Source organism: Cebidichthys violaceus, unplaced genomic scaffold, assembly GCF_023349555.1.
Source record: "Cebidichthys violaceus isolate CVI_PGR_0920_01 unplaced genomic scaffold, fCebVio1.0.p SCAF_11, whole genome shotgun sequence".
NCBI lineage: Eukaryota > Metazoa > Chordata > Actinopteri > Perciformes > Stichaeidae > Cebidichthys > Cebidichthys violaceus.
This window is the reverse complement of record NW_027176274.1, coordinates 15,053,732-15,066,692: the sequence shown is the minus strand read 5'-3', so window position 1 is coordinate 15,066,692 and position 12,961 is coordinate 15,053,732. Positions and strand designations below refer to the sequence as shown.

The following is a 12,961-nucleotide window of genomic DNA, read 5'->3' as shown; positions in this document are numbered from 1 at the left end:
AAAATATTCAGCCTATGAAGCCCCAGAAGTCACGAGTGTCAGTAACGGAATACCTGATGAGTCAAAAGTATAGTTTAATTCATACTGTATGTAAATAAGTTAAATAATTAATCAGCAAGGTTATATACATTAACTCCAATGAGGTGATTTAAAAAAATAAAAGTTTGTGTCACCAAATGGGAGATATCGTTAGTGTCAGAAATTCCAGATATCTACGACATGGAATTACAAGTAGGAGGCTAACATGTTTTTCTGACTCGGGGACTCGTAACTGCTAACGTAAACAATGTGACTTGACAACCCAATGCTAACACTAGCATGCTGACATGTTCACAATGACATTGCTCTTTAAAATAAAGGCAAAGATTAATCTTAAAAACATGTCAATGTTAAACAGGTAACTTATGTGTTTACCATGCTCACCATTTGAGTTTATTAAATACTTGCACACTGCAAATTAGCGCCAAACAGAATATACCTGAGGTTGATGGAAATGTCATTAGTTTTGCAGGTATTTGGTCATAAATACAATCTCATAGTGGCCCAAATTTCATGGCAATCCATCAAATAGTTGTTGAGATTTTCATAAACAAAAATTACAGGCAACCTCAAGTTTTTAAAGGCCTAATCTGTATTTCATTTTTGTTTACCATAAATAAAAGGTACATTTTTGTACATAGAAAAAATTCACAATTGCATATATATTGCAGATATTTAGTTTTGGAGGGAATATATGAATCTTGATTTTTCATACAATCATAAGTGACAATGTTTCACCCCTTCCATCCTTTCAACCTGTAGGCCTAGCACTGGTGTAAACAAACACGCAGTAGTGTCAGAAGATAGTAACTTAAACTTAGGTGTTGTATCAGATAAACTGTCCTTGATTTCAGGCTCCTCAAGTAATTAATTACATCCACTGTTTATTGGTAGAGAAAAATATTAACTGTTTAATTTTTACAAGAAATTCAAACTATTCAACTCACTCTTATGATACATGTGTAGTCAGTTATACATGGCTTAACTTGACTCTTCAGGTAACCCATTTGTGACACTTGCTTATGGCACTCCATTTATCTCGTGCTGAAAATATCTAAAATAATACAAAATGACACATATTTCAGTAGGTGTAATGTGCTGTTCTTAAACTTTTTTATGAAATGTTTTTTCTTATATTGAACGGCTTTCTAAAAGAGCGTGGTATTTTTTAATAGTGCAAGCTTGTGTGTTCTGACCAGAAGATGTAGGGGTCAAGACTGAAAAGACTGAAAACAAGCAGCCAAGACAGTAGGCCACTGACTGTGTTTGTCCTTTGTCCTTCTGTATAAATAAAGTTGTTCAGTACTGTAAAATGCAGATGTTATTTATCTTGGCACTGGAATGATATGTTTATTTTAATAAACAAAAGTTAAGAACATCCACAGTAGTGTTTTTACGCATGACAGCAGGATTTTCTATTGAATCAAAGACATATTCAAAAAGTGATCATGTACATTTAAACAGTACAGTAGAAAACCATCACATTATTTTAGAACCACCTCTTGCCTAAAAAAATCTTAACATTGCATGTAGTTTTGCACAATGTATACATTTAGCAAAATCATAAATAATTACATTATTTACAACAGTCCATGTATTTCATTAATGTTGCCCATTGTGATGTCTGATTCTGATACAATGACCCAGCACATATTCAGAAGGAGCAACTAAAATCGCCAAAGTTGATCTCAGTTGATGCTGTTTCTTGAAAAGATGGAAATAAGTCGTGGAGCTCTGGACAGTTGAGTAAATCATCCACCAGCTACAAGGAAACAAAAAGATTTTGTTTTAAATTAACAGCAGAGGAAAAGCCGTCGAATACAAACAAAGGAAATTAAACATTATCTCTTCATCAAACTGCATCTTTAAAAAAAAAAAATGAATTACTGAAATGGTGAATGATTGTTAAAGCTGCACTATTTAATATGTTCATATTAAATGTATCAAATTAGCAAGGTATGTTATTCTGATGCACTGAAAGAGTCCTCGTCCCCCCTCTCATACCCATTGCTTTACCCTACTATGTCTACCAGGGTTGCAGTTGATAACTACAATGATGGGACCAGTTAGCTGTTAGCAAGCTAATGTTAGCTATGTGTAAGCAAGTTATTGTAGTTAGCCAAGGCACCTGCAAACATAATAGATTAGGTTAGATGTTGGAAATAAGGTCTTTGGTTAACACATGCTGAAGAGATTTTAACATTGTGTTATACGTCAGTAAATATCCCTCTCGTGAATTTTGAAGATTTAAGTGTCTTAAAAAAGGCACTTGCTAACAAGTAACTAGATGAGACTACAAAACGCCATCACACCGACTAGTCCGCCTTCACAGCCTTGTTGTGTATACTCATGCTACCATGGTGTAGTTTGTTTATAGCCTCATGTTATAGCTTTTTACTTCTGTCAATTGCATTCTGTCTTAAAAAAATAATAAAAGCTGTGTTCATTTGTGAAGATTATCCTGCCTAACAAAACGTGTTAATATCATAAACTTGTGTTTGCCACACACACACTTTTTTCCTACAATAATCTAAAGTCCAATAGAAAAATCAGGCTGGCTTTTTGTCGAGGGATCCAGTGTAATGTTAACTTCCTGTGTTGGCCTACAACAATACGTCATCCTTGTTATATACAAAGTCAATGGAGTGCAACAAATTGTTTTCCCTTGGCCTATTCATCTGGTGGCCCAAGCCAGACTGGTCTGCCGATTACTTCTGTTTACAATCTAACAACTGAACAAAAAACAAATCACGCAAATAATTTAGAGTTTTGAAAATGTGGTGGCGTGTTTGGTCAAGTGTCTATACATATTGAGACTGATAGCTCAGGGCCCTTAGCTTTCTGAGAATGTTTCGCCCCTGAACAATATAGTTATATAGCCCTACTATTGATTTATCATATGTCAATGTTGTGTTAGCAGCTTGTGCCACTGCCCCAAAGTGGCCAAAAATATCAATAAAAGCCGCTGTAGGGAAATGTCTTGTAAAATTTCAAACCCACTGTTATGTCTGTGTCCATGTCCATGTCCATGTCCACAATAGGCATCTCCCTAGGTGGAGATGGAGGTGGCGTAGGATTGCTGTAGAAAAAAAACATAGAAAATGAAGGCAAGTTTCTCCTATACAGCATTGAACAATAGAATAATAGTGAATACTGTTTATATTGATACTGATGTATTTTTGTGTTCAATGATTATCTTACTTACTCTGAGGTAGGAATGTTATTTCTCTTCACGTAGCCTTTTATGATGCTTCTTGTTGCCGATGTTTCTGCATGAACAGAGGTGATTAGAGAATATTACACGATTCAGGTTCAATTAAGTGTAGTATGCTACTAAGAACACGGCACTGACTTAAACTGGATAATCTCAGCATCATTTGCAACATTAACATTATGAACCCATTAATCATAACGAGTGTGAGGAGCTTCATTTCCTCCAACCGTTGCATAAAGGTCAAATCAAGTTGTTATGCAATATATGTTAAATTAGACAATACGTATCTAGAAGAATATACACATAAGGTTTTTAAGAATATTAACATTTATTTAGTCATTTAAATTCCTGCACATATGGGGTATAAAAGTACCAATCATGAAACAATTCAAATTTTGTCCTCAAGGTGAAAGTCAAACGAGCGACAATACCAGAGGAGTTGTAGTAGTGTCCAAAGGCAGCGTCTTTGTGGATGTCTGGGTACAGGTAGATAAGTGGATTCCTGTGCGTTCTCTCGGCTCTCAGACTGTAGTTGTAAATGATGTCCGGCAAAGACATGTGCAACAGCTCATTCTTGGTGTAGGGCTCTACTGCATGTACATGGGCGTCTACAAGGGAACCACATACAGAGAGAAAAGTAAGCGAACACAGATAAATACCGGAATGCCTGGTGTTGGAATCATTTCACTCAAGACAGGACCACTGGAGGCAGCGAGTCTGCCACAAGAAGAGGAAAGGAATGATCATTTGCACATTATGTATTCTCAGTACATGGTGGTTTGTTTTGGCTGTATTTAGCTTTATCTTTGGTGTCCTTATGTGGAGGGACAATAAAGGAGACATATTAAAACAATATTTATTTGTGTGCACATGCTATGCAGGCTGTGTTTGTTATTAGTTGTTATTGCATGACACAAACTGTGGCAGGGAACAACAACAGTGTGAAAATGCTGTTATGGTGTGTTCACACCAAATACAAAGCTAACTTTTTGTACAATGTGATTACATACAAAGTTAATGTAAAAACATGAATACGTGGAATTTGCGTGACTTTAAATAAGTCACATGACGCCGTGTGAGGAAAGGCTATCTGTCTGAAACCCATAAAGTTCAAATCCTACTAAACATACCACCATTGCAGTGGTCAACCCAGCTGAAGGAGATGGCTCCATCTTTGTTGCTCTCGCTAAAGCGTAGCAGAAAGGTCCCGGTCTGTTTTTCCTGCAACAGAACCTTTGTTCTCTCCCTGGTCACGAACCCCATGATGGACCTGAAACCCACACACAGAATATGAGGAGTGTTTAGTTTACTGGGCAGTACAGTGTGATACTACTCAGAAATGTTTGGTTATTGTGAATGATACAAACAGTAAACCAAACTGTAAAACATTGCTGAGTTGACTGGGCTGCGTCTTACCCATCCCGCCAATGATCCACCATGTGTTTTTTGATCAAATCCAGGATTCCATCAATCCAAATCCAGGCATTTTCATTCTGTCCACACAGGAAAGAAAAAGTCAACATGTAAACACACACACACACACACACACACACACACACACACACTGAAGTCCCTCAGGTTGTAGAAATAGAGTAAACAACAGTCGACCAGAATCTTGCTCAACCCTCACCTTGGAGAACTTGCTCCATTGAACCAGACCATCAGGACCATCTGTGAGGAAACTAACAGTTAGCCTAAACAAGAAATGTCGTGAAAATATATTTGTAATATTGACAGTTTTCCAAAAAAAAAAAAGTGTACTTTTTTCACTTTTCTCTCATATAATTGAATATAATTAGATGACGCTGAAAGTGTTTTAAAGCAATAGTTTGACAAATACGCTTTCTTTAGTTAGATGAGCAGATCCGCTCTCTTGTCTGTGCAGTATCACGCTTCAGAAGTGGAGCTTAGCTTAGCATAAAGACTGTGCCCAGTCAAGAAATAGTCCAGTAGGCTACATAACCCACGGTAAAACCAAAACGTGTTGTTTTTAACATCCGTTTTTTGTACAGAGAGAGAGAGAGAGACACTAGCCGTTTCCCCGTTTCAAGTAATTGTGCCAAGCTAAGCTAACCATCTCCTGGCTGTAGCTTATAACTCAGACATGAGAGTCGTGTCAAACCTCTCTTCTAACACTCAGAAAGAAGGCAAATTAGCATATTTTCCAAAATGTCAAACTATTATAAGTTCACAAACAATTTGCACTGTCTCCAATACTGATCCTTCGTGGAAGTACAGTATGTTTTATTCTTATTTTCTGTAGAATCAATTTAGACCAACTTCCAAACAAACACTCGAAAGGGACATGGTTCAATTGCATGCAAGAAGCGGTCAAGCACTCACCCACAATTTTGTCTCGTATCATGGAGAGCTGGTTTTCGTCGAGCTCCCGTTGGCCAACGGACACAAACTGCCAGCTCAGAACCTGCGAGAGCTGCTGCCAGCTGAGTGGAGGAGGGTCGACAAACAACGACAGGTTCTGCAGAACAGAGTCACAGGCTTCAAATGCGATTCAAGACTTGACAATTGGACTTGCAAATATGAACCTGAGCAAACAATAAGAAGAAGGAAAATGGTACAAACTGCAGAAGAGAAAATAAAGGCATGAACCCAAAATGCATACGTACAACTGGTGTAATCTGGATGTGTCCTATCATGTAGCTAAACAGAGCCTGATATTTTTTATTTGTTGTGTTGAGGTGTGATGGCTTTACCGTCGGTTCACCGGCGAACAGCATGTTGTACCACATGACTGAGGCCCAGGCATTGACGACCTGACTGGTGCTGGAGATGACAACCACAGGCAGAGAGCTGGCCTGGACCAACACAGGAGGAGGAGGCCGTTAAATTGACAGCCTAGCTACAATTTTTCTGCAGCACACAGAAATTGAAACGCCTCCGACTGAAATTTGAGTGACGCGTTTACTCACCTCGATGTTAAATTCCAGCCCAGCGTGCTGAAACCCTGTCACAAACTTAATGATGTGGAGTTCCTCAGTGACCACCAGACGACTCTGATGAAGAAGAAAGAGAGAAGGAAGAATTACTTGTTTAATCATTTGCAAGCACGTAGAGGTAATGTGGGGGGAAAATAACATTTAATTGCATCTGATACAAGTGAAACACACCTATGTTGTGATTTGCTGGTGAATAAAACTTCATGCCCACACAGAATTCACTGGCTGATTAAGTGTGCCGTTTAATTGGTTTATGAACAAATGCCTGCTAAATGAATGACGTTCCCATCAGCACTAGCTGTACTTTGATGATGTTTAGCAAATGTTAACAATGCTAAATACCAAACTAAGATGATGACCCATGGTAAACATTACACCTGCTAAACATCAGCATGTTAGCATTACCATTGTAAGCATATTAGCATGGCGATGTAAGCATTTTGTGTGTCTGTCTATGTGACACCAGCACTGCCTTGACAAACCAAGATTAGTGCTTGAACCCTTTATTTTTACTTTGTGCCAAGAGGTATTTATTTTCAAAACACAGTTTGGCCCACATCTGGCTGGATAACTGGCTCCACTTTCATGCAGATGAGGAACACGTCAGAGCTGTAAACGTTGTTAAATGTCCACAGCCAGCAGATGGCGACCAAGACATGGTGTATAGAGTACAAATAGAACTTAATTAAACCGTACCTCATGTGATCCTTTGATTCTTGATTTGCTTTCCTTGAGTGACTGAAAAACAAAACAAAAAGGCTCAGAAAATGCACTCACTATATGCTCTACTATATTTGTTTGATGTGCAATATATAACATGCATGTTCATAAAACACAAAGCTATATATTTGTTTAATGATCAAAAGGTTGAGTGCTTCTTCAGCTTCTAAATTAAGCAGTTTGAGGAGTTTTATACCATGTGACCAAATTCTGCCGCCAAGCCTCCACAGGGCGAGTCCATGTCCAACACCTTACTGTTGTCCTTGTTGAAGTCAAAGTGACGGAACCTACAACCACATCAGACCAGAGAGCGTTAATGTCCGAAGATGTATCAGTAGTTTAGAAGAATAGATCAATTTACATTTCCAATTTTTTTAATTGTGTAGTTTCCCTTTACTTACCCTTTAAGTGTCTTGGCTTCTTCAACATCCCTTTAAGGTGACAAAACAAAATAAACATTAGAATAACAATAGGTCCTCCGCTCCGACTACGTCGGTGCTCGGGCCCTAATAAAAAGGTTGATAAGAAAACAAAGGCTAAAGTGTTTTTATTCAAAAACTAACAAACAAAATCAATAAAGATAAAGAAATAAAAAAATGTAATGGAAGATATCTTTACGTAAGATAAAAGTTGCATTTGACTTACTTGTCAAATACAGGTTTGACTTTGAGCAGGCACTTGAACTCTGGGAGGTTTGCCAAGAACCTGAGAAGAGAAGAAACAAATACTGGCAGAATGAAAAAAAGAAAAAAATCTCTCCATCTGTCCATAAAATACATCCCAAAACTATTTTAAGAATTATGTTTTTATGCTCTGAAGCTCATATTTGGCATTTCACTAAGATAACATGTTGATAAGTTAATTTGATATGGCTAGGCCCGATAAAATAGTTTTAGAAGTTAGGGTTAGGGTTGGTGTAAGGATTTTTGAGGCAAATGGAATCCATTGTTACTGCTATGAATCCAGGCTGACTACAGCTGCTACCGTCCTCCGCAAAGGAGCAGGCTACAAAAATGTTCAAACGTTCAAAAAGTGCTGTGCGTGAAACAAAAAGCAAATTTCTAGCAAATTAAGTAACCTAAAATCGCTCCACAGTTGACCATTATGTATTAGACCTAGACATATCATTCATCTCAAGTAGCCTGCAGAGCAACACTGTGTTAGGTGCAGCCTTACTTCACTGTCACTGAGAACCGCACACCGGTCTTGAGTATTAGAGGTCGTTGTGGTAAACTTGACATGATAGGTTGCTTCTCAACCACTAGAGCACTGCAAAGCAAGACCACAACAAAACATGTCGACAATATGAAAGAGTAATGTATCAGTCTGTGTGTAATATATGACACAGAAGAGCCCTGACGCCATGTCTTACTTTGTAAGAAGTTTTGTTAACAAGGACAGTGTGAATTTCCAAATTTCTGCCATGGGTCCTGGGAGGCTGGAGGCATCAGTGCTGTTGTATTTCTGGTTCTGGTCTTGCAATTTCTGCAGCTGTTCGCGTACTTGCAGCAGCGTCTCTGCCACAGTCGTGAACCTGCACATACAACATGAGCAAACACAGGCACACATAGCATCGAGTTTGTTATAAGGTATTCAGTGTGATTGTCATGGATCATGACAATGGTAGTGCTAATAAGTTCTCACCACTTCTGGAGATGGTCCAGAGAGGCGTCAGCTGGACTTCCAATGCAGGCCATTTGCTGCCTGCGCTTCCACTCAGGTAGCTCCACATCTGTGAGAATGGCCACAATCTTCTGTGCCAGGTTCAAAATGTTCAGTATCTGCTGCAGCACCATCTGCATGACAAAAGAAGTTCAGTCAGTTTTTGAGCCACAGCAAAGGCCAAAATGTGGCCTGTAACAGACTAGTTGAGGCTTGCTTTTAGCCTAGCTGATTGCTAAGACGTGCCTTTTGCTGCTGAAGCAGTTGTTGAGCACCTGCAGCCCCGGTTAAGAAGAGCGAGGAGTCAGCAGTCACTCACACGCACGACCGACATTAAGATCCCCCCACTGGTTTACGTATGATGAAGATAATAATGTAAAAATTGCTGTGACTTACAACCATTACATCAAGCATTTTATCTAGAAAAGCATCCATGACTTAAAAAACAAGTAAAGTGTTTCAACTCCATGAAAGAATAACCGTAATGGGAGAAAACGTGCTTTGAATAACAATCTATACTTAAAAATAATACCCAAACACCACACTGTTGGAACTGACTTTCAACATGTAAAGCATAAAACGCATTGAGTAAGTGGTTTATCAGTTTGTGCTGTGTCAACAAGGACTCACCAAACATGCATCTACAGTACCTGCTTTGTTTGTGTGATAAAGTTGGTCCGCTTAAGACATTCCTCTTCCACCACAACGTGAGAGGGGGCCAATCCAATGTGCTGCTCCACTGGAAACGACAAATGACGCATCCATGACACAAAAAAAAAAAAAAAAAAAAATCACACCTGCCACCTGTTTCTTTTTTGTCTCCTACCATACAGTACCTTGGCTTTGCCAGGTCTTCTGTATGAAGTCAAGATTTTCATTTAGGAACTCCAGTGACTTAATTTCCTTCTTCACTTCCTGCATTAAGAGTTTAAAGTCACAAAATTACAAATGATGGCGTGTTTTTTTCCCTCCAGGATGGCTGTCAGGTGGAAAACAAACCAGCAAACTGTGTAGTCCAAGTAAGTTTACCGAAGTCAGTTTTTTCAGTTCATTGACATTGTTGTCCAACTCTTTCCATGTTTGATTCATGGCTGGACTGCTGCAACCCTGACAAAGACATAATTTCACTCTTTTGTTATTACTGGCATATCGTGGTGATTCTTACAAAACAGACTCTTATCACAATGTGTGCCTCTTGAAGTGCAAGTTACATTTCAAGGTGCTCTGCAAAAGTTAATTGTGTAAAAAACAGGGTTTAGATGTGTCCCTTCAGAGCAGGAACAAAATAGGAAAAATCAAACAAAACTCAGATTTGAATAATCTTTAGCACATTATTAGTTAATAGTTCATCCATCTGATACATCTTACCTGTGCTTCAGAGGCTAAAGCCAGGATTTTCTTTTCCTCCTTTAGGCTTTCAGACAGGATTACAGCCAAGTTCAGAGGCGCATCTTCAAAGTGTTTCTAAGTTAAACAAGATAATAATAATCACATACACACACAATCAATAAGAGGTTTCAATCATTCTGTTTTGAGTATACAAATTAAGGTAAATCTAACTTAAATATTTAATGTAATGTTCAGTTCAGTTCACATAACAGCATGTCTGTCCTACCAGCAAGTAGTCTTTCATCCCTGAAAAGTCAGGTCCCTGCAAGATGTTGTTCTCCTGAACAGAACAGTTCCACAGTTCTTCCAAATACACCAGGAGTACATGGAAACAAGTGCTTGCTTTATTTTCATCCACAGCTGCCGAATCCCTGTCAACGAGCAACCACAAATGTACATTCACTTAGGGATTGTGTCTGTCTATGTGTGCTGAATGCGGGCACACTTTGTGGGACATTTCTAAATAATGAAAACAGGTAAATCTACCAGATCTAAATGCAAATTTGGGCCATCCAGACAGTTGAACTCTGCATATTTGTAACAGGGGTGCATAATATGCGTCCCAAAACAACTTATTTACAGTATATTGGGGTTTTTTGCTGTGTTTTTGAGGTTTTTCTTTTTCTTCTTCCTCTTTATAATCAACTTCTTCTTATTATTATTAAGTAATTATATACAATACATAGTTCAGTATACAGATTTCTGTTTTTCACCAAAGTCATGAAAAATTATAGTTTTTAATCTTAGATAAAAATAAAAATAAAGTATCTTCTTTCAGGACAAGCACCGGTTAACCCAGTAGGGGTCACCTGGACAAAAAAGGACCTACCCATCGTTTCCACTCTATGTGCCTTTTGTATGCATTGGTTAATAATTTGTAATTAGTTTGTGGCAACTAGATTAAGCGAAACATCTTTAAGTAAAATACATCACTTAAGGACAAAAACTGACAAAACAACTAGATTTTACCTACAAAACAGTGTTTTAAAGATGGCAATACCACAAGTGTAACTTTAAGACCCCTATCATTTGTCAATGGCGTACGCAGTATTGACAAACGTGCAATTACTACAAAGTTACAGTTGACGTCACACCGTGAACCTAGAGGATGAGCGCCCCCTAACGGCCAGGTGTGTGGGTGTCTGTCTTACCAGTCCTGACTCTCTATGGGGACGCGCAGACATTGGCGGATCTCTCTGGGGAACTTTTTTTCGTACAGCTGGCTCACTCGGCCCTGGAGGGCTGAGTCCATCTTCAGCAGGACCTGCCACTGGGCCATCTGCAGTTAGCCGACAAAACAATCAGAGAGCATGCAGTCTGAACACCATCTCTGAGAGAAAGTCAATAACGCGTTTTGATTTATTTTCTCACAATCGAGGATTTATCATGTTTGAGTTGTGTTTAAGATTGTATTAAATTCTGTCGTCTTTTATCCACCAAAAGTAATGATACTGATAATAATAATAATAATAATAATAATAATAATAATAATAATAATAATAGCAGATAATTTGCCAAATCACTTAAAAAGTACGACTAACACTCACAATAATTAGGTTTAATACTACGCGCGTTTGGATCGACTTTATATCCACCTTAAAACGTATTCATGTATCCACGTATTCCCACAGACAGCGAAATAACTTACGTTGTGGCTGTTTTGTCCTCGTTGTTTATAGACTGTTCGTGCAGGATGGTATAATATATAATATAATATGTCCTGACTGTCTCGGTTATGAAGCCGCTGTGAACATTAAGGAAGAACGACGCGTTCGTTTATATTCTCCGGACACTCCCACGCAACACCACGTGATTCTCGAGAAATCGTCCGGGCCTGTGTCATGTCGACCTGTGTTTACACTGTTTTAATTTCCACCTTCAAAATACTACAGGAACGTTTTTACATTGGGCGGTTCTATTCATTTAACAATAGCTTGCTGGATACATCCGCTGTCACCGGGTGATGTTAGATATTAACGGACTGACCTAATCCAAGACCCAGACTCGGTAGCAAAAACAGTTTTAACCCTTTGGAAAACAGGCATAATATGTTTCCATTGCGTGGGCGTATCCTCCCTCAATTACCAGAGCGAGAGCTTGTTCATAGACCAGTTGTCACAGGCCACAATCTGACCTATCCAATCAGGAAAAGCACAGATTAAACATGAATTAATAGTCTGCAAGTTTCAAAACTCAGCTGGCTCACTGCCACTTGTGGAAGAAGTACTCAAGTCCTTCATTCAAAACCTTAAGTGAAAGTACATTAGCATAGCACAAAATGCATTCTGACCTATCTTTAGATTATTACATAATACTGAATATTAAAACGGTGCCAAAAAAACTTATATAGCCAAGGGGACAAAACTAGTTCCAAAACGAGAGTGAATCCGGGGTTGGCTGACTAGCTGACTAGCACCCTCACCACAGGTGGACGTGTGCTTCTGGAGTTGTTGAGCCATGTAAGAGGGGGGGGACTTTGAATGTGGTGTTTAAACCGCCCTTAAATCGCCCCTGGGCTGATTTGGCGTCGTGGCTGGTGTGATGGTTTGTTCTTTTTTTCCTACTTTGCAGCAAAAGGTTAAACTGTATATTGTAGCAACGACAAAGCTTTCTTGTATTCACACATTCACACTGACAGGAAAAAAAAAGTTTCTGTCTACTATTGGACATTAAAAGTCAACTTTATGGAAAAATACAGTGTTTTTTTACACTAAAAACCAAAGACCCTTGTCTAATTATGGTCAATTATGTAGATTTAATAAACCATTATGCACAGCCTCCAGGAAATGGAGGATTTGAGCGTTATCAGTGTTTTAGGGTAATTACACTGCTTTTGAGGACTCAGATTTCAGCCCCTCCCTTGCATTTCATTCAGTGTTTGATAGGTTCTGTGGTCACGTTCCTCTACCTAAAATGTCCTTCTTGATCATAATTGCTTTGGTTTTGTTCCAGCAACACACTGCCTGGTTTTGCATCTAGT

General features: G+C 38.7%; 1 protein-coding gene across 1 annotated transcript; it reads right to left on the bottom strand.

Moving 5' to 3' along the window:
* Window positions 1-608: 608 nt before the first annotated feature.
* Window positions 609-11,719, bottom strand: LOC137868349 (signal transducer and activator of transcription 1-alpha/beta-like). Its single transcript, XM_068705086.1, has 24 exons — window positions 11,630-11,719; window positions 11,133-11,260; window positions 10,208-10,352; window positions 9,961-10,056; window positions 9,622-9,699; window positions 9,429-9,507; window positions 9,243-9,331; window positions 8,575-8,726; window positions 8,303-8,464; window positions 8,107-8,199; window positions 7,576-7,635; window positions 7,332-7,361; window positions 7,127-7,217; window positions 6,907-6,948; window positions 6,184-6,267; window positions 5,968-6,069; window positions 5,597-5,732; window positions 4,884-4,924; window positions 4,670-4,746; window positions 4,384-4,523; window positions 3,685-3,861; window positions 3,245-3,308; window positions 3,040-3,118; window positions 609-1,801 (listed from the first exon to the last, which is right to left on the bottom strand). Exons 2-24 carry the CDS (start codon window positions 11,258-11,260, stop codon window positions 1,694-1,696), a joined length of 2,253 nt encoding a protein of 750 aa, XP_068561187.1. The 5' UTR covers window positions 11,630-11,719; the 3' UTR covers window positions 609-1,693.
* Window positions 11,720-12,961: the final 1,242 nt, after the last annotated feature.